Source organism: Passer domesticus, chromosome 1 (assembly GCF_036417665.1).
Source record: "Passer domesticus isolate bPasDom1 chromosome 1, bPasDom1.hap1, whole genome shotgun sequence".
NCBI lineage: Eukaryota > Metazoa > Chordata > Aves > Passeriformes > Passeridae > Passer > Passer domesticus.
Genome location: NC_087474.1, coordinates 156575787 through 156597948, shown reverse-complemented (window position 1 = coordinate 156597948; position 22162 = coordinate 156575787). Strand labels below are relative to the sequence as shown.

The 22162-nt window shown below is 41.1% G+C and overlaps 1 protein-coding gene across 4 annotated transcripts in view; it reads left to right on the top strand.

The window, feature by feature from the left end:
* COL22A1 (collagen type XXII alpha 1 chain) overlaps positions 1–22162 on the top strand; it is a 241567-nt gene that overhangs the window by 67554 nt on the left and 151851 nt on the right. For 3 of the 4 annotated variants that reach the window (XM_064398335.1, XM_064398343.1, XM_064398346.1), the window contains exon 5: positions 15860–15971. In XM_064398335.1, the coding sequence (XP_064254405.1) occupies positions 15860–15971 (112 nt within the window). Of the gene's footprint in view, positions 1–15411; positions 15500–15859; positions 15972–22162 lie in introns of those variants that run through there. The other variant, XM_064398354.1, reaches the window with a different exon arrangement.

Below are 22162 nucleotides of genomic sequence, written 5' to 3'. Positions count from 1 at the left end.
GTATGGTGGAAAAAATATTTATTTCTCATCTTGTCACTGATGATCAGGAAAATTAGTGCCTCTTTCTTGTAAAAAATGGAGCAGGTAGTCTGGGTCTGCTAAGGATTGTTGTGCTGCTGGACATGGATCATATAAATCAAAGTGCTGTTCCACTCCTTATGAGCTCCTTACTTTCTCCATAGCATTTTCTGGAGAATCTGGGCTCCTGGGTCTGATTACAACAGAAAAAACATTACCTTCTTCCAGCTAAACTGGAAAATTTCAGTTGGCCCACTGTGCTGTGCTTCCCATTCCAAAAGGATGAGTTGTGCTGAAATGTGTTCTAGCCCAAAGGGGACTGCACTTGAGCTTTGAGGCACAGCCTGTGTCCTGCTCCCTCACACTTGGGAGGGAGTTCAGCTCTGGGATGTCTGTGGGGGACAGCACTCAGGGGGAGCCTGTTCCTCTGCCACCCAGCTCCTCATCTACGAGGATTTCAAGTTAACACCTGTGCCTTGTGCTCCTCCAGGAACCAGAGCTGATCCTAGCCCAACAAACTCCTAACGCTGAGTTTGAGAGTTATATCTTGCACAAACTTGTTTATAGATGGACACAAAGTGCAGTCTTGTGGAGTAGAAGTTGCAGTAAATCTCATTCTGGGGACAAAGAAAATGGTATCTAAAATCTTAGATTTAACACATTTTCCTCAGAGAGAAACAAGACTTCAGAACTGAGGGTCAGAGTGCCAAAAATTTTTCTGAGGATTTTAATTTTCTTTTCTTATATTTTTATTGGGTGAAATGCAGCAGCAGAAGGCACAGACAATTGTTTCACACAAGGCATCACCAATGCCAGCCCATTCTTGTCTACCCTACCTGCATACAAGTTATATCATGACCTGCTGCATTTAGTTCAGTGTTTGCATTTAGGTGGATGAATTGAGCCACTCTGTATCAGCAGAAGTAAAAATAGAAGCTAAAACATAAAATGAGCTATAAAAGGAGGACGTGAAATAAGGAGAAACGGTGGTGTGGCTGAGGTATAATTAATGGGATTTTGTTAAGTCAGAGGCTGAGAACAGGAGTGAAGGTAGTGAGGGTGGCTCCATGCAGAATCAAATAACTGCATCAAAAAACCCCATTGTGATCTGGAGGAGAGCCACAGCTCTAAACTAGTATTTTTCTTTTAAAAGACAGATGATTTCTTTTCTTTAGACAAACTGGACTATGTAAATCTCATCTATCTGCTTTTGTTGAGTACTGTATTGAAAGTCACTGCTAAAGTGAAAAAGGGTAGAGATAAATAAATGTAAAGTGATCCAGAAACTGCCTGGCAGGGAGACAATAATGAAGTTTCTAGGAAAGGGAATAATGATTTCAAGTGTGTGCAGTGATGAAGTCCTTCAGGATCTAGTTTTAGGTCTAATCTTCCCTGTGAGTTTCCACTCTGGATTGGGATCAATGGCTCCAAAACCCAGATTTTTTTTTTTCCAACTAAGTTGATCAGTTTAAAAGGCCTGTTTTGGTAGGTATGGATCAATATCAGGACTGTAAACTATGAACTCCTCCTGTGTGAACTGATGGAGTCTTAGTCAACAGCTGTTTGTACATCACAGTCCTGCAGAGCTGGGGAAAATGCAAAGGTTGTTACTGGACAAGACAGAGAAGGGTAAGTCCTGGATAAGTCCTGAGACTGGACAGGGCTTTTGGTTACTGCTCATCTAGAAAAGTTTGCTCAGACCTCCTTAGTTCAGGAAAGATGGATTCAGCCTTGAGGAGCTCTTAGTGTGTTCAGGAGCCAGAGAGAGGCAATCAAAATCCTGGGTTTGGTTAATCTTGCAGTGTGCAGGTGGAAAGGGGAGATAATATTGCTCTCTGTTAATAAATCAGGAGAACAGCAGGAGGGAGATAGGGGAGCCACTCAAGCTGAAGGACAAAGGCAGCAATAGGAAATGACTATCAGCTGTTTAAGATGTACATTGAAGACATCAGAAGAAGGCTTGAAGCTGTCAGAGATATGAAGCACTGGGACAAGAGGTGAAGTAGTACTGATGGAGACAAGCAAACAGTGATGGATAGTCCTGAGTGCTCTCAGAGCAGAGGTTTGTACTCTCTGACCCTCTGGTCTCAAAGCATTTAAATAAGAAATCTCCAGCTGTAGCATTCAGGAAGGGCTGCTGCAGTGAAATAGGGTTGCATGAGCAAGAATATATAGGCAGCTTTACTCCACTACTGAGAAAATTTTGTCAGTGAAGTGAAGCAGCATCTGCTTAACAGTACATAACATGTGAATTCAGAATGTAACACTGAATATGTTGCTGAATGCATTAGAAATCAACAGGGAATTCTGAAAGAAAGGAAGGAATCTACTTAGAATATCACTTTATTTTCCAGGAAGTCTGATATTTTAAACTAATACTTAATAATGGTTTAAACAAAGTCTGCAGAGCATTCTTGTGGGCACCATGTTTCAAATGGGTTTTTGAAAGAGAAATGAAGACAAAAGAGGGTTTAACTCATCTGCCCTAAAATACTCAGTAACACCCCCCTCCCCACCTTCATTGTATTTAATACTTCTTATTATGCTGAATTGTCATTTTCATTCCATCAGCATTTAAGAAAGGGTTATGACCAAGCAGGAAAACACAATTATAATATTTTGTATCCTGCAGATTGACCTTTGTGTATTTTTAGGAGCCATAACATTGTATCAAAGCTACATATGAATGTTATTTAAAATTAATTATGCTTCTTGAGGTTTTAAGACTCACCATTTAAATTATTTGTATTTTAGACTAGACCTGCTGGATATGGGATTTGGTTGCAGAAATTTGGATGATCCCTAGAATTAAGAGTGAGCTGAGCTCTAGTCCTGAACATTACCAGAGGAGATAATACTCCTCAACAGATACTGGCTGCTGCTTTCAGGGACTCTGCCATGGAAGTAAAGAAATGCCTGAAGTGATTTCCTCAGATTGCTAAGAAAAATAAACCCTGGGGAAGGACAATTCCAACGAACACATGGCATCAAACATCCCACACTGGATGGTGTTAGTGGGGCAAGGGAGGAACATGAAAGCCCTGACTTGAACTCCTAAGCAGCCTCACAGGCTGTGTGTGTGAACAGCAGCAGAAACTGCATTGGGGTTGTACCACAGACTGACCTCAGCCTCCAGCTCTCTTCCCTGTCTCCAAAACCTCCATGTGAAAATGACCAAAATTCCGAAACCTTTATGACCTGTGTGTTTTTCTGTGACTCTGTAAAGGGTGTTTGGGCATTTTACAAGGAAGGCACTGGTTGTAAAACTGGTCCCCTACAATTACAGACTGCAGTGGCTGTGTTTAGCTGTCAGTGTGTCTCCAGTTCCTGTGGTTTGCAGCACAGGGTTCACATTCCAGAGATGCCAGAAACTCTCTAGCTAATTACAATATCCCTGGGACTATTTATATTTGCCCACTAAAGCACGTGGTAGTATGAGAAGACTGGAGTGTCCAGGCTGCTGGACCTGCAGAACGAGTACATTTGACCAAGGTCCTCCAGGGGGAAAAAGTGTATTTGTGGTGCCTGTGTGGCAGGCATTGTGCCCTCCCTTTGCACTTGGCAATCTCTTTGGGAAGCCCCCAAGGTGCCAGTGAATAGTCCATGAATAGCTGCTGATATTTGTGAGGATCACTGCCTTGGGACAAGGATGCAGAGACACGGTGGCCACCAGCACCAGCCCCTGTGCAGTGCTGGTGGAGCAGGCTGTTGGTGCAGACACCACCACTCTCCTCCCTTCCAGGCAGGACTGGAAGCAGCTGTGACATTTGTGAGAGATGGGGCAGAAGGATGAAGCTTTGCTGTGCCGTGGCACAGTCACTTTGCTCTCGTGCTTTCCAGTGACCCATCACTAGGCAGTGCTAATGGGATAGGGGTCAGGGCTTATTTCCTTCTCTCCCCACATTTTCTCTAGAAAGTCCCCCAGAAAACGTGAAACTGGTCTGTGCTGAATTTGAAACTGAGTTTCTGACATACAGACATCTGGCAAAAGCAACTGTAAGTCATGAGAAGCAAACAGAAGGAACAGCTGACCCATAAGTGTAGTCACAGGAGTTATGTGAGAGGCCTGTGAGCTGGAGAAAATTGTGCTGTGAGGTGGATTTGTCCTCTGGGCTGGTAGATGAGATACCTGCAGTGCAGTGACCTTACTGAGGTCCTGTTGGCTTGTTTTTTAGGAGTCTATGTACAAGTCTCATGAGCAGCTGAGGGAACTGGGGGTGTTTAGCCTGGAGAAAAGGAGGCTCAGGAGGGACCTTATTGCTCTCTACAACTCCCTGAGGGGAGGGTGTAGTGAGCTGGGGCTCAGTCTCTCAAGCCAGGTAACAAAAGACCAGAGGAAATGGCCTCAAGTTGTGCCAGTGGAAGCTTTGTTTGGATATTAAGGAAAATATCTTCACTGATATTTTCACTGATATTCATCCGATCAAGCACTGGAACAGGCTGACCAGGGAACTGGTGGAATCATCATCACTGGAAGGATTCTAAAGACATGTAGATGTGGCACTTGGGGACATGGCTTGGTGATGAACTTGGCAATGTTAGGTGAATGGTTGGATTTGATCTTAGAGATCTTTTCAACCTTAATAATTCTGTGACTCTACCATTTTACTGTGCAATAGTTAATCTCAATACTATAGCCTAAATCACTGCTTTTAAAAGGTCCTTGAAGTTTTTCACAGGTTGACAAATGGTTCACTTGTGTTTAAAGGCATTTTAATATCCAGTAACAAAAAGACCACAACAGGTCAAGCGGGCCAATAATTACCAATAAATCATCTGTGGCTTCTAAGCACAGCCACTGCAGTCCTGTGGGCTGGCTGTAAACTGTGCATGCCCAGTGTCCAGACCCACCAATTATCCAACATGGGGACCTTGGTTTCTGTAGGGTTTGTGTTCAGCCAAGGGATTTCCCTTCTACAGGAAACTGAAGAATTGGTGAGTGAAAATGCACAGTCACCCCAACAGGGAGTAGGGAGTCACCAAAGTGAGCATTTGGATCAGGAGCCTGGAAATACTAGAGCACCCTCTGAAGTATGCACAACCAGGGTGACACCAACAGAGCTGGGGTGAGTTCTTTGAATTAGGAAAAAAACATGTTTTAAATAAATCCTTTCTCTTAATATGGTCAGAGATGTAGCTGTTACACAAGGCCATGGATCTCAGTGGATTCCTGACACAGTGAATGACCTGACAATATCAGATCTGTCCTGGAGCAAGTAGCCTGGCTGAGCTTCTCAAAAATGTCAGAAAATATGGAGAAGGAAAGCTGAATTTACTTTAAAATGTGCTTCTTTAGGAAGTAAACTGGTAACAGCAGAGCAGTCCCTGTGAAAGCCTTTCTCTGGTTGGAGTCCCAGCAGTGACAAATTCTGACATCTGCATTCACAAAGAAGGTTCAGCAAGAGTTAATCATGCACATGAAAGTGATTCTTCTACTGGTAGTATTTGCTTTCTCCCAGAAGTTAAACAATCTAGGTAGTTTTCTTATTCCAGTGCATTTGAGATTGATGAAAAGGAAATAAATTCAATTTTGACTGTTCATAGCCCAAGAAGCAACTAATCCTTTGGCTATAAAAGGACCAATAGCTTGTCTAACTGTGATATACTTTTAGATATTTTTCAGTCCAAATATTTTAGATTAATTCTCCTTCAGAAACCATCCCATGGATTTTTCATCAGTGCAAGCTTTCTGGTTATTGTGGACACATGAGGGGAAGAAGGCATATATAGAATCTGAACAAAATACTCCTAATGCTTGGTGTTAAATTAGTCTGTCTGATGAGAATTCTCTCTGATGACATCAGTGCACAAGTTTTTGGGAAGTCTAATTTTTTTTTTTTACTGGTCACCTGGCATAAGCAACCTTGACAGTCTCCTTAAGAGTAGTCCCTACTGGCTTTCATGTTATGCCTTGTTCATCACACCTAAAATTAATGCAAATATTTTTATTTTCATGAACAGCTTAATGGTCAAGTTTTCTTACAGCCCAGGCAGCATTGCAAGGAGAATCTAGCAGGTCTTAAGATGCTTTTCCTTAAATGTATTTTTTTACTTTAAAAGTAATACTAAAAAAAAAATTAATTGCTTGTACTGAGCTCCTCCCTTCCCCACTGCTATCCCAAGGGATGACTTTCCAGATGTGCCATTTTATGGTTTTCTGGAGGAACACAGAGCACCTTGACACCTGAAGAACTCAAAAGAGGCTTTCAAAATAGAGGAACTAATTAAAACCAGAACCTAATACAAACAGTCTCAGGTAATTCAGCTGGTACAAGCCTATCTGGCACACAAAGGACATCAAAGGAGTAATGAACTCCTGTTTAATCTTGTAAATCACTGGAGCAGGAAGGAGCTGAAAGAGGGCCTGTGGCACCAAGCCGAGTGTCCATTACTGAGAAAATGGAGATGACTTCAACACAAGAAAAGCCTTCAGTAATGAGCCAAAGAGTTCAGTGTCAAAACCAGCTTTCAGTGTTGTTCAATATGCCACTTGCAACTGTTTGAAAACTGGAGAGGCAGAAGGGTAAGAGAGAACCAGGGGACAGATGTAGATAAACAGAACAATGCACCACATAAAGTGCTGTGTTATTAACATGGGATCAGGTGTTGAAAGGTGCTGCCTCAGAGGCAGCTGCTGTATACATGAATTTATTTCCTGTTTTTACAGCAGGCTGGGGGTTAGATTACAACAGCCTTTACACAAGGTGTTGTGCCTAGGATTGTGTATTCACTTGCTTCTTTTTTTAAATTCTCTCTCCTATCTTTGGCATAATTTTCTTACTGGTTTATATTAGTTTTATCTTTCCTGAAGTGTTATCTTTTCTTTCTTGTGTGAAGATACCAAGTGCTGTATTTTTCCCTTCTGTTTTGGCTGAAATTTTAGACTGATGTTTTTGAAAGAGTGGCCCCATATTTCAGTTCAGTGACTACCTGTTCACCTGCCTCACTGCCTCTGGAAAATTGCTCCTTTTTGAAGTATAACTCCATTGTACAGCTCAAGTAATGTTTCTGCTCCTCATAATCCCAAATGTGGATTGGTGCTCGAGCTGAGATCAAACTCATTTTTGTGGTCTGCATGGGACTCTTGTGTCTTGTTCCTTTTCTGGGGCCAAGGGAAAGTAGAAATTGTATTTTCCAGTGCTGTGAAGGAGAGTAAGCAAACCAGGAACAGTAAACCAACAGCCTGAGTGGTGGCATCATATACCAGGGGTAAATGTGATATATAAATTTTATAAAACTGACACCATCTGAAATGTGCTCTAAGCCATCTTATTGAGTATGACCTAGAAGGTAACTAGGCTTGCTGGAAGATACCTCTCTCATGCTGGTGTAAGACCTGTTCCATCTGCTTTAGCAAAACCTCATCATTAGCTTAAGCTCTTAGCTGCTCTCCCTACTGGAATATGGGGATCTGGTGAGAAGAAAGTTGGGTCAGCATGAAGTGCTGCTTGAATCCCAGCTGGAACATCAGTGGGAAAAAAGGTTAATAGCAAGAATCTCTTTAAAGCACTCTTGAGACCCTTAATCTGCAGACTCTGGAAAGTTTTATAGTTCCAAAATTCCCTTGCAAGAGTCTTGTAAAATTTAGCTAACTAGTTTTTTAAGTGACCTGTTCAGCCCATTTAGTCACCACTGCAGTGCTTCGTGTAGGGCTTGTGGGCAGCCAATAAATCTCTGGTTTTTTCGTCCAGAGGTGCAGTCTTTAATGTTTTGGGGGTAAGTCAGGGAACCACTGCTGACTGATGATGCTGAATCAAACTGCTGGGAGAGCTGAATGTGGCGTGAATTACCCATGCAAAAATAAGCTACTCCTTTTTCTGGAGAGGTAGCATACAGTGAAATAAACAGGGCAAGAAGACAGAACTCTTATACTTTGTAAGACTTTGGTAGTAATTTCTTCTGACAGACAGAGATAGTTGGAAAAAAATTTTTACAAACATTTGCAATGGCACAGGTCTGAACAGTGTGAGCTGCAAGACTCATGCACCTGCTCTTGTGCAATGCCTTTGACACTGTGCTGCATGACACGCTTGTCTCTAAATTGGAGAGACATGGATTGGACAGGTGGGATTGGATGGGTTGGCATTCAAACTGCCATGGTCAATGGCTCAAAATCCATGTGGAAACGTGGTGACTGGTGTTCCTTGGGGTTGGTGTGGGGGCTGACACCATTTGACATTTTTTTAGTGGCAGGGACAGTGGGATTGAGGCACCCTCAGCTTTGTTTGCTGAGCACACCAAGCTGTGAGTGCAGTCACACACTGGAAGGAAGGGATGGCATCCAGAGGGACCTGGAGAGGCTGAAGAGGTGGGGATGAACCTCATGAAGTTCAGCAAGGCTAAGTACAAGGTCCTACACATGAATCAGAGCAATCTCAACACCAAATCCAGGCAGAGAATGTAATGATTGCAGCCCTTGAGGAGAAGGACTTGGGGTTGCTGGTGGATGAGAAGTTCAACTTGCTCAGCCATGAGCACTTTCAGCCCAAAAAACCTGTAGTGCCCTGGGCTGCATCCAAAGCCCTGAGGGCAGCAGGTTGAGGGAGGGCATTCTGCTCCTCAGTTCTGTCCTTGTGAGACCCATCTGGAGTGCTGCATCCAGCTCTGGGTACCCAGCATAAGAAGGCCATGGAACTGTTGGAGAAAGTCCAGAAGAGGCCACAAAGATGCTCAGAGGGCTGGAACACCTCTGCTGTGAAGACAGGCTGAGAGATTTGGGGATGCTCAGCCAGAAGAAGGGTGGGGGCCAGGGACACCTTCTTGAAACCTTCAGTACTTAAAGGGGGCCAAGAAGAAAGCTGGAGAGAGACATTTTGAAAATACATGTGGTGACCAGACAGGGGGAAATGGCTTCAAACAGGAGCAAAGTAGGCTTAGATTAGATGCAGTCGAAGATCTTTGGAGATGGGCGCTTCAGTGAGGTCTTAAAATGTGGTACTCACTCAGCTCTTGTCAGGGTTTATTTTCCTGTGGAGGAAGAAATTTCAGGAGCATCAAAAATCCTGTAGCAGATAATGGCAATTATAACAATAACAGCAACACATGGTGAATAAAGTAAATGGTCTCTCCTTTGGAATTTGGACACTGCTACTCCAGCCCTGAATTGAACCACATCTTGGCTGTCCAGAAATAGCTGCTTTCAGCATAGATTACTGTGGAAGACAAGGATGCCAAATGTTTAGATACAGGAGAAAAAAAAATAACCTCATCTACACTCTGTCTTGACATAATTGATTGCTAGACCTATCTCATTAAATCTTATTTTATGGCATGAGAGCATATTTTTCCTCCTTTTTTAGAGTATATATTAGCACAGAAATGAACTAAAGTAACAAAAATGAGGGCTCCTTAAAGTGGCAATAACCTTGCAGACCATACTGGAGGAGTTGAACACTGAGGGCATAGAGGGTCTTCCCTGTGGGCACAGGAAATCTGTGAAAACTTAACTTTCAAGAGTGCAGAGATGTTAGACAAGTTAATGTATTTGCTGAAAGCCTCCCAGTGGTACTGTTTTTCATAGGAATTCATACACTGAATAAAGTTCAGTGCCATTGACCATCCTCCAGTAAAAGCTATTTTATCACAGGCTGTACAGATTGCTGTTTTCAGAGGTGTCAGTGAAGCAGCAGGTGATGACAACTCCCCTGATCGTGGCCATTGGTGACACTTCATCAATGCATTGACAAGGTTGATAATTCAGCTGGGACCAAGAGCAGAGGATGGAACATTTCCTGCAAAAGCGGCTTTGTTTGATATTAGTGCCCGTGGCTGGCAATCCACTGTAGTAAACACATTCCAGACACCACACTCGAGGCTATGATGTCCAGTGCTTTTCCTGATCCCTTTCTCACTTTCCACATTCCTTTCCAGGCTGTTGTCTCGCCAAAAACTTTCACAATTAGAAGTAGCCCAGTTGTTCCCCCTGTGAGTGTTATCTTAGGATCCTTGGGAACACAAAGCAAGAGACTTTTTTCAGAAAGCTCCTTTGGGCAAAACAAGAAGTCAATGACTATCCTGCTTTGAGAAGCCTTTCAAAATGTACTCACTGCTGTGTTTTCTGGCTTTTAAAACTTACATTTTTTGCTCTCTTACTCTGTTTTTTGTGGGTTTTTTGCCCTGAAGACAGGAGAGTCAGGAAAATCTCAACCTGCACAACATCTTCCACCATGCTGCCCATATCAGATCCTTAATGGAGCCAGGCAGAAATACAGCCCATACTCAGGGCAACCAACCATGGCCCCTTTAAGTCAGGTCTTCAGATAAAAATCTTTAAACAACATTGTAGGATCACAGAATGAGTACAGAGCTGTTGGATCATCCTTTGGCCATGCTTTGAGGTGTTGGGTGCACTGTGGACATTTGTCCTGTAAAAGAGAACCTGGCTGCATGTTGCAGTTAGATGATGTATAATTTGTCCAGTGCCAAGTTTTGCCATCTTCTCCCTGCAACAGAAAGATCTGGGTGTGTTTTCTGATTCTGGAACACAGGCTGCTTCCTGTAAGGGGTTATAACTCTCAAGCAGTGAGACATTCGGCTGATTTGATCAGCAGAGCAGTGCATAAGAAATTACTTTTCAAGCCAAGTATGCTGTTACAAATCTGAGCTTCTCTTTCAGCTCACTATTTTAATTTTAATATGGACTAGGGTCTGCTGGCTTTCAGGAGATGTAATCATGTTAGAGGGTTTCAGTGGCCACATATTGTTTTAGAAGCTCTAATGAAGTAAGAGGCTTAAGATCAAAGAGCATTTTATTAAATGCCATGTTTATGGCATTACTGATTAAGCAGTTTATGAGCCATTTGGAAAACCACACCTGCCCTGCTATACAAAAAGCCACCTTTTAAATCAAAGCAGCTGAGAACAGGAAAATCCTACCCTTTTACCCTCTGCTTGGGCATGGTGCATGAGGTAACAGCATCTTTGTCCTTGCAAATTTAGGCAGGTCTGTTCTTTCCCATTCACTTGAAAAGAAGACTGGGAAGTTACATGTGACATTTCATTTTCCATATGCTGCTGACAATATGGTGCCTCCTTGGTGGTGGGAAAACCAAAGAACAGATTATTTCTGCTGTAACTCCAGCACAGAAATGCTGTGTGACACATTTAACTCTTTTGGGAAAGATCCCATTGAGCAGTTTTTACTGCAGTGTTAGTGAACAAACACTGCCAGATGAAATGTCCTGGTCAGGTGTTGCAGAAATTATCATGGCACTGCTTATTTTTTACATTAATATTGTAATTCAAGGCTAAAAAATCAAAATTAAAACTTCCATGCTGTCTCCCTTACAATCCCAGTTCCTTTCCTAAAGTCAAGAGAACACAATCCATGCAAAGGGCTTCCAGGCACACAAAGTAAACAAAAGAACAGTAACATTAGTAGTAATTACTACTAACAGTAGTAATACTACTAGTAGTTGTAATAGTGATGATAATAATATATTTGCTTGTCCTTCAGCTGAAACAATCTTAGAGATTCCCTTAATTCACAAATTCATTTGGGCTTGCCAATGTGTGTGTGTATTTCTTTGTGTGTTCCACTTGGGTGATCTTGATTTCTTTGTGTGATCCACTTGAGTACTTTCTCATCTCAAATAATAATATTTTAGGTTTGTTTCTTTCTTTGCTCTTCAGAAGAGATTTTGGAAACCATAGCTGGTTAATCAAGCTGAATTTAAAAATCTGCAACATTTACACAATTCTGATGGCAAATAAAGCAATGTGAATGTAAGTTATGTGGGATTTGTTAACATTTTTGTCCTCTTTACCTCTGCTTTACTCCCTGTACAAAATGCACAGCATTCCCTGTAAGCAGAATAAATCTCAGATAACTTCAGTAAAAATTCCTGTCTGTATGAGCTCCCTTTCTGCTGAAAGGAAGAAGGCACTCCAGGTAGGGGTTCAGCCTGTCTTCAAGATGAGTTGTCTTAATTACTCCGAAATTTCTCTGCTGACTCAGAAAGAAACAGAGAAAACCTGCATCCATCATATGTCTCCTTTTCAGACAGCTAAAATTAGGTGAGATGCATCTCATTCTTGGCAGAGTTCTTAATTTTTTAGTGTATGGCCTGATGACAAATTTTCTGTAATTCTATTGAAATCTTTCAGCAACCAAAGTGTCCCTTACCTTTAAGGGCTTGGGTTATAAATGGAGAATCCAAAAGTGGAGGTTATCTCACCAGCTGGGCAATATTTAAATTTGGCACAGAATAAATTAATAGTGTGATTAAAGTAAAAAACACTTTGCTTTTGAGTATGGCCTTTGACACACCTTAACTTTTTCCTGTATCTACATTTAATTTTTCAAAGAGCCATCCTCATTCATCAATTAATTAAAAATAGAGAAAGCAATTTTTAATTTACCAATCCATAGTCTGAATAAAAGTAAAAAAATCCTATTATGGTTTACTTTCGTGCTTTATCTAATCCTAAACGTAAATGGGATTATGTTGCAAGAGCATGACTTATTTTAATTTCACCAAATTCTATTTGCAAAGTAGTTTTTATAGCCGTGTTTCTGTTTCATGGCGTTATTTAGGCTTTTAAAAGTGCATTTTGATAGGAAATTCAGGAGGAAAAGAAGAAGAGATTGATTGAATCTGATGCTTGTTTCCACTGGAAAAGCATACCAGTTGTGCACAGCTTCAGAGCTGCTCCTGATGTGAACGTTCATTTGAGTTGTCAGAGATAACAAGAGCAGCTTTGGGTCTGAGCTAATGATGGGAAAACTTGGCAGGAGCTTCTTGTCACCGTATCTTGCACTTGTGCATTTCTAGCAAGGGAGCTTTACAAGACCCAAGAAATGAGCAGGATTTCACAGCTTGGGGGCCTCTGATGACTGGACATTAGGATGTCACCTGGGCAGCATTTCAGCCTGCTCCATCCACAGCTCCTCTCCTGCGAGTGGTTAACAATTTCCTTGCCCAGTCAGAGTGGTCTCCTCCTGCCAGCAGCACTCAATTACTTCCCTCAGCTCCTGTGGATGAGGGATTTGTACTGCATCGGGGAATGAGTGTATGGACAAGTTGTGGTGTTGTTTGTGACAGCCAGGAGGGAGCTCTCCTGTTCTGGTGGGCTCTGCTTACCCTGATTTACAGCTGCAATCGTGGCTGACTGCAGTGTGTTGGAGGGGTGTATCACTGGAGTTGCTGCAGAGGTGATTATGAGGTGCAGCCATGAGGCCCTGGAGCACTTTAACTGCTTTATTTGCCCTCCCAAATGCCCAGTAATAGCTGAAAATGGAGTGGACAAAAAGGAAAAGCTGTTGACAGCCAGAAAAGTTACTGTAATACTAAAGGGCTCAACTTGGCACCAGACAGCCATTTCTGTCTTTGCAAACAATTAAGATTATATTTCCTCAGAAGTAGCAATTTCTTCAGAAAAACATCCAGAAAATGATAGAAACTTTACATTTTATTTGCTTTTTGCTATTTTGATTTGCCTAGGTACTGGCCCACACAGCTTTTTGCACCTATTTATTCATATAAATGTGAAGAATAATATCATTAGGTTGGTGCCTTTTCCTGCTGAAACTCTTTTCAAGTTCAGCAGTGCCTTTCAGCCTGAAAGGTCGAGGAGGACAACTAAGAAACCCAAGAATCTTCAGGCTTAATTTCATCACATAAAAATGTTTATCTATCCTAGAAAAGTTTCAAGAGCTCGCTAACTGAACAAAGTTGAAAGAACTGCCATAGTTTAAAAGCAATTTACCCAAATAAGCTACACTTATGTCACCAGGTTTGTGTGCTGGAATTACAAATCCAGGAGTTAATGTGTGTAATTGTGCATGTGTGAGGGGGAGATAATGTTGGAATAGCCTGAATAAAATTAAAACACATATTCTCTGCTCAGTTGCTCACAGCCTGCCTTTTACAACACCTTTGCCTCTAACTCCAGTGTGTTTTTTTCTGGGAGTGGCTGATACCTTGGATTTGCACCCTGTGGAGCCAGCTTGGAGCTAAAAGCAGGATGTTTGCATCCACACAGTTCTGCACCTCCAGGAACTGGATGCAGTCATGGCACCATTGTACCCCCACTGTCCCTCTCAGGGTTTAGCACCTGGGACTTCATGTCACAAACCCATTTGTTCTTTGTGGCTGGGACCAAGCTGATGCTGGAGCTGCTTAGACTCACTTGTGGGTTAAGCTTTAAGCTGAAGATTGAGCTAAATCTTTAGCTTAAGACTGAGCTAAAAATACCTTGTTAGAACAGAGTCAGAAGCTTTAGGCAACTGTCTTCCAGCAAGATTAATAGCTCATGATAATGATAAGTTGATTGGACTAAGTTGTATTAAAATGATATGAAAAATGTATGTGGTCAAGTTTCTTGGACAAGGAGTTTTCAGTAAAGACCTGGACCATTGGAGTGGATACACAGTGGAGTCCATGAAAAAGTTGAGAAAGCTGGAACACCTCTGCTGTGAAGAAATTTGGAGAAAGTTGGCGATGTTCAGCCTGGAAAGCGAAGGCTTTAGGGGAACTTTCTCATGGTCTTTCAATATACTTTTATCAAAGTCCATAGTGATGGGACAAGGGACAACAGTTTAGAACTAAAAGAGGGTAGATTTAGATTGGAGATAGAAAATTAGATTTTTACAATGAGTGTGGAGAGACACTAGGTTAAGTTGCCCAGAGAAGCTGTGGATGCCCCATTCCTGGAAGCTTTCAAGACCAGGCTGGATGGAGCCTTAAGAAACCTGATCTAGGGGAAGGTGTCGCTGCCTGTTGGTGATATTTGACCTGTCCAGCAGTGGAGCAGCCAGGGATGGGTCAGCAACAACAGCCTGGGGACCTGCGGGGTGCGCGGGGAAACGCTCCAGCCTCGGGAGCACCACGGTGCTGTGGCCACATGGTGCAGCAACACAGAAGGGACAGGTGCAACTGAAGTGCCAAAACTGAAGATTTTTATTAAAGAAATAAAAAGAGCACAAATGATGATGCAAAACAAAACATGAGGAGGCTGCTTCAGAAGACCCGCAGTGCGGTCAACACAGATATATACATTACATATAGATATAGATATAGATGATATAGATATAGATGATATAGATATAGATATAGATATAGATATAGATATAGATATAGATATAGATATAGATAGATATAGATATAGATATAGATATAGAGATAGATAGATTAGATATAGATATAGATATAGGTGATATAGATAGATATAGATATAGATATAGATATAGATATAGATATAGATATAGATATAGATATAGATATAGATATAGATAGATATAGATGTAGATAGATATAGTCTCTCATAGAAGATTCTGGAAACCTTCTGGCCAATCACAGGCTGTTGATCTGCATGGACACTCCCAGTCAGTCCCAGAATCTTTTGCTCTTTATGATGTTATCCCTTATGACTTCTCCCAAGGCTTGGAGTTGGTATTGGGACATGACTGTCTGCTGTGTGCTCAGCTCTTGGCCCATCCCCTCCAGGACAAGCTCCCACACCTGCCCATGGCAGGAACAAGGTGGTCTTTGAGGGTCCCTTCCTACGCAAAACATTCCATGTTTTCTCTTATTCTATGAATAAATGTTTCAGTCTGAACCTCTGCATTTTTCTACATGGGAGTTAGTAAGTTGTGCAGCATCTTCAGGATGTTGTGGCAATGCAAAAGTTAGCGACTGATTTCTGGAAAACTCTGTTCAAGCCTGTGACAGTTTAAATTTAAGCTTGGTTTTGAGTTTTGGGTTGAGGGGATTAGATCATATGAGAATTTTGTTTGGCTTTTCCCAACAAGAACAAGGCTCATTTCTGAAGTGCTGTTAGAATTGGAGGCATGTCCCACTACCTGATTAATGTATTTCATTTATATTTCTGTAATGCATAGGATTTGATCTGATGGATTCATTCAGTGTGAAGCAGATTTTTGGAATGAAAGAAGATGGGATTCAAAGTTCTTATGTACGGCTTGGAAGCTTTCCTGTTGTTCAGAAAACTGAGTGAGTACCCTGGGTTTTCACTTTATTTTCATCTGAGCCTCTGCCTTACATTATTTGGTTCCTCTAGGCTAGCTTTGTAGTAGTTATCTGGTACCTAAAGGTATTTTTCTGCTTTGAGCAGCTGTTGCAGTTCAGCTGGCACAGAATATACACAACGTGGTCAGGAGTCTCAGCAGTAACTACAGGCTCCATCCTGGCAGAATATGAGTTGTGTTTGGTGCATCCCAGTGGTTCTGAGGAGCAGTATCAAGACATTCACAAAAGAACTTAGGGCCACATAAATAGCTTCTAAATGGAATATTGAATATCTCAGTCCCACTGAGACAGAAATTTGCTAAATACAAGAGACCACTTGCTGGTAAATGCTGTGACCAGTTAGCACATATGAATTCTGTCCTTGTAGAAGAATGAGCAGTTTTTAATCCTGTGTCAATGTGGAGTCAATCCTCAGAGTCTTTTAGGACCTAAGGCTGCCAGTTGTGTCACGGTTTATCACAAAGGTTTCTTTGGGTTGTCACTTGAGCCCTGCTAGCATTAGCCTTGAAACGAGTGCATAATTTCACTTAGTAACTATGAGCTATAAAGTGAATTGTCATCATTAACATTTTTGCAGTAAATTTCTCAGTTCTGTTTTGAACTTCGCTTAAAAAAATCAATAATACTTTTATTTCTTATGGATGAGGTCTGTTATTTTTTATTCTGGTTTTAGCTATTTTTCTCAGCTCATTGCATTTTTGAGATTGTCCTCTGAATTACATTTGCTTGATTTTGCAGTATTTTTTTTTCAACATTGAACCAACAGGATTGATGTATTCTTTTTCCCTCCCCCTCTTTCTCCATGTTAATACAATTTAAAAAAAATAATTATGATATACTGAGAGGAAAACTATTTTCTCTAGAGTCCATAAATGATATAAAGTGTAAGGGTAAATAGAGTCATGATCAGTGATCTGATTCAACACAGCCAGCTAAACACATCTTAGGTTTGTTATATATCTAACTGGTCTGAGTGTGGATAGAAATAAACCATAAACCTATTTCACTTGGATGGTAAGAAACCTATTTCATTAGTCTCACTGTGATCTCTGGGTTCTGGGTGATACTATGAAAAATTGAGTAATTCTTGGAGTATAAACAGGAACTGTCAAGTATGAGCTGATAATCTTTATATCACACAGCTCAGTCACCACTGCTGCTGTCCAGCCTTATTTTCCATAATTCAGTAGGTAGAAATGGAGTGAATGACAGTTTGAAGGTCTGTGAAGCAGTGTGATGGCGAAAAATCCAAGAACTGCAGTGTAGACAGGTAAAATTAAGAAGCAGCCAACAACTGAAGAGATCATTCTCTGTAGGAACCTCTAGGACATCAAAGCTTGCTAAAGGGTCAGGGTAGGCTGAAAGGCAGTGGCTACTTGACTTCAAAAACCAGCAGGGAGGAAGGGCATGGTTGTAAGGATAAATCTAATTAACCACTGGAGAAAGTTATCACAGATTACAGAGAGTTGTCCATTTGAAATCCTTTTTCAAATTAAGGGTTGAAGAACTTTGTTGTTGCTGTTTCTGTTGTTGTTTTCTCAGAAAGACTGAGGGAGTGAAGCCAGAGCAACCAGCTATGACAGCTTTCCATCTGCTCAGATTACACCCATTTATTTGTTGTTGCTGTTGCCCTTAAAATAAGCAGAATATTTTATCACCCAGAACAATTAGAAGTAAAACATCCCTAATTTGTAGATTGAAAGGAATAAAATTCCTTTTGAATGATTCTGAAACATGGAATTTGAGGAGACTTTCACATTTTCAGCCTCATGTACTGGAACTTTCACACTCCTGTGATTTGGGAATGAACCCAAATGGATATAACACCATGGAAGGTGTTTGCATATTTGGTTCATTTTAGCATTTCCGTGCCAGGACTCTGAGATGCTGCATATAGGGTCATTGCTCACAGAAAATGAAATCTTGTAAAGCTGCTCAAAACTGGTAACCGGAATAATAAACCAAACAAAAACATCTGTCGTGGCTCACAGATAACCTCCAGCAATGTTTAGCAACTGATAGCAACATCTCATAATTAGGTACAAAATCATTGACTGAGTAATATATGTAATTCACTTTATTATCTGCTTAAAGGATTTGTATTCTTTTATATAAGCAATAGAAAATTACAAAGTGCCAGATTAGCTGTCTGGGAAATGTGCCTACTCATCTTCTGATCTGTAACCCACAACTATGAACTTTCTTACTCTTTGTGGTGAGGCATCATCTGTGAGCAAACAAACCCAGCAGCCAGCGCTTGGCTTCAGTCAGGACCTGATCACTGAGGGGCTCACAGGGCTCTGCAGCTGCCTGAACTGGCCCCAGAGTGTGGTTGGTGGTTTTCCTCATGTAACTGGGGCTGTCCTACTTCTTGTCCATGGCTCCTCAGTGGATCTTCTGGCTAAAACTGTGCTGTAGGCTTCTGTTTTTGGATGCTCAGGTTTGTTTCTCATTACTGGTGTGTTGCCTAATGCCAAGATTTTGGCTCACCCTTTTGTTCTGTATCTCCTAGTTGTAACTCCAGGGCCTTCCTGCTGGCCATGTCCATCCTCAGTTTTCTCTTGCCTGGTCTGGTTCTGCCTGGCTTGACCATGATCTTGGCTACCACCTCACAGAATTACCTGATGCTTGGCCAAGCTTCATGATCTATTTGCTCTTTATATTGGCACAGTGTTGTATCAATAGGGAGTCTTGGGGTTGTTTAGGGCATGATACCTTGGTGTGTTTTTCTGTGTCTCCTGATGTCAGCTTTGACTTCAGTCAGCTGCCTTTGGTTTCTCCATGAGCTCCTGCCCTGGTCTCACCATTTGTCCCTTTCCAAGAGAACAAATTGTACAAAAAGCCACTGAAAACTCCCACACTGAAAATGGAACCTGTTGAAAGCTTCCTTTTTTCATACTTTACCCAAACAAATATTGTATATTAAGACGAGTAGAGACAAAAAAGCTTCTTCAGCTTAGAGAAGGGAAGACTCAGTGAGGGAGGATCTTACCCATGTGTATAACTATCTGATGTGGAGAAATCAAAGAAGAGAGAGTCAGAATCTTCTTAGTCATATTCACTGACAGGACAAGAAGGAATGGGCGCAATTTCAATCAATGAAATCTAAACACAAGAAAAACCTTTGTTTAGATGGGATGATCTCAAGAGGTCCATGAGTGTCTCCTATTTCTAACAAGGTAAAGGAGATAAAGCACAGTGGAGGTGGAATGACTGGAGGCTTTTTTGGTCTTGTCATGAGTAAAGGACTGTAGGGAGAGCTGAGAAACACAGAAAATACTGCAGCAAGAGAGGAGAGCAAGTTGTTCACATGGCTTCTTATGGAAAAAAAGTTGTTTTGGGAAAATTAAATGACAGCAAGTGAAATTTAGGACAGATTGCTTTTTTTTTTTTTTTTTTACCACATGTGGGGCAGAGAAAGGCAGGAAGAAATTGCCTAGAGTGGATTACCTCAGAAACCACTGAGGTTTCTGAAGTAGAAGTCACAAAGATGTCTGCCATGTATGATGTATGAGATACATCCTTCTATAGCATTTTCCTTTTCCATGCCCCCTTTCCCTTTTTTTTTTCTTTTCTTTTTTTTTTTTTTTATCCCTTCCGTGTGATTCTAAGAGCCTCTAGTGATGTGAAGCATGTTTAAATGAACTGGCTTTCTCCAACTTGGTTTTGCAGATCTCATGGGTTACATTATGTATTAGCGGGTTTAGCTGTTATAAAATTGGTCAAATTGCTCAAGTAAATTAACTACACTCCTCCTCACCAAATGTAAAAACCCTATTAAATGTTGTTGCACTGTCTGAAATGAGAACTGATAATGTAATTTTTTCCATAATGTTATTATAGATGTAGGATCTCATGCTTATTATCACAGATAAAAGCTCTTATTGCAAACTAAAGCATGTGATAAGGTTGCTATATGTTGAAAACCAACAATGGTTAAAGTTTTCTTCCTCCTTACTAATTTTTTTTTTCTAAAAGTTATGATTCACCTGACCTTGTACTTGAGTTAATTGACTCTTAGACTAACCTGCAGCACTGGGGGATTCTTTTGTCTTGGAGTTTTGTAAGGACCTTTTTTGCAATCTATCCTGTTGTCAGAATTATAGACCAAGGAGCTGGCAGAATGCTCCCTGTAGGTACCAGGCATCCAGCAAAGTTCCACAATATTGATCATCAGTTCAATTCAGCCTTGTGTGAAAGAAGAACATAAAACATTTCTGGGGACAGCAAATCCTGCTCTTGGATCCCCAAGTAAAGCTGAACTTCTAGATGCAGATAATTTTTAAGTGAGGAAATAAGTTAAAACTGCTAAACAAAGTTTTTGTTATTTATGTAGCAATGCAGTTCTGTAAAAGATACAGGGACCAATGACTTCAGAAACAGCTTTTATCACATCTTCAAAGCAATGAGAGTGCCTTCAGATTTTCTTTTGGCATGAAACCTTTCTCTGTTGGGAGCCTGCAGCTGGTTCCTCAGCAGCTTTAAAAATCAGTTGAGGATGGCAGGTAATGGGTCATTATGGCTTTCTGTCAGTTTAAATCTACCTGATGGGCTGTTTGTCAGCCTTGTGTGATGAGGTGTGGCCAGACTCACTGGGATGTTTAGTTACCTAACTCCCAGTTATTTCTCTGGGTAATAAACATCTGAAAACCCTTTTTGAAATTAAGCTTGCATAATGATGTTCCTGTTCCCAGCTCAGAGCTGTCCAGAACCATAAAATTGTTAAGTTTCTAAAAGCCCAAAAGATCACTGATTCCAACTGTTATGCTACACTTCCATGTTCACCACTAAACCATGTCCCCAGGTGCCACATCCACACTTTTCTGTGAACATTTCCAAGGGCGGCGAATCCACCCCTTTCCCTGGGTAGACTGTTCCAGTGCTTGACCACCTTTACAGCAAAGAATTTTTTCCTAATATCTAGTTTAAGGCAACCCTCCTTCCAGATCCTACTTCTGTTCACTTCCAGGTGCTCCTTCTGGCCCTTCTTGTAGATTTTACTAACTTCCAGGCAACTGGGACCTCCCTGGTTAAAAAATCTAGTACCAAGAAATTACACAGCTTTGTCTGCTCTCCTAAAGGAAGGATTTCTTAAGGGAGCCAGTGGGAGCCTGGTTCAGTTTTCTTTTGTGTTGGAAGAATTCAGAGTCTCTGTCTCCCCAGAGGGAAAACCAACTTAAAATGGTGCATATCCTGCAGGAGCACTTTATATAGCAAAAGCCACATTAGTGGATGAAACCAGAATGTTCTGAATGTATAACTTGGCTGAAAAGATAAGAGATTCAAAGCACAGATTAAAATATGATTGAATATTTTGGCATTAGGAAAGACTGGATCTCAACCTTTGCTGCAACTGCAAAACAGTATTCTGGAAATTTAGAGGACTTTTTGCTTTTAATACAATTAAAGGCTTCTGGTTTTATGTGCCTTGAACTGTGCCAGTTTTTGCATAGTGATGGATTATGTTAACTATTCATTAGGACCACATTTCATAGTTTGTTCTTCATTAATTACTGCCATTATGTTTTGCTTTGTATCAAGTGCTTATGCCTGACTGCTCAGATGTCCTGAAGCAAAGACATGATATTTATGAAGGGTTTTTTTTGGGAATGATCATAGGAGCAGGCTGGCTTGGACATGAAGAACAACGTTAACTGTGACTCTTCAGGTGGGAAAAGAGATGGCTTAGAGGCATTATAAGCAAAGTTTGAAAAATCATAGATGGTGTAAAAGATAGAAAAATAATAGGTTCATTGTGTTTTTCCTGATAAGAACTGAGTGAGGTCCTATACAAAGAGGAGGAGGCTCATTATGCAATGGGCAGCAGTGGGTGATTCCCTGTCAAAGGGATGTTGTGAATGCCATAAATTTACCTGAGTTCAAGGGGAGGATGCAGAAGTCTATATGAGATAAATCCATAAAAAGCTATTGATATAGGAATGGCATTTGTCTCTGAATTAGACACCTGGATTCCAAAGATCCAGAGGCATGAGAGCAATGTTTTTTGTGTTCATTCTTGTTCTTAGGCATCCAGTAATGGTTAGTAACAAAAAAAAATAGTGATACTGGATTAGTTATCCCTTCTGTCCACCCTGCATCCCCATGCAATGACAGGTTTTTATGATGGAGTAGAGAAAAACAGTGTTGGATTTTTG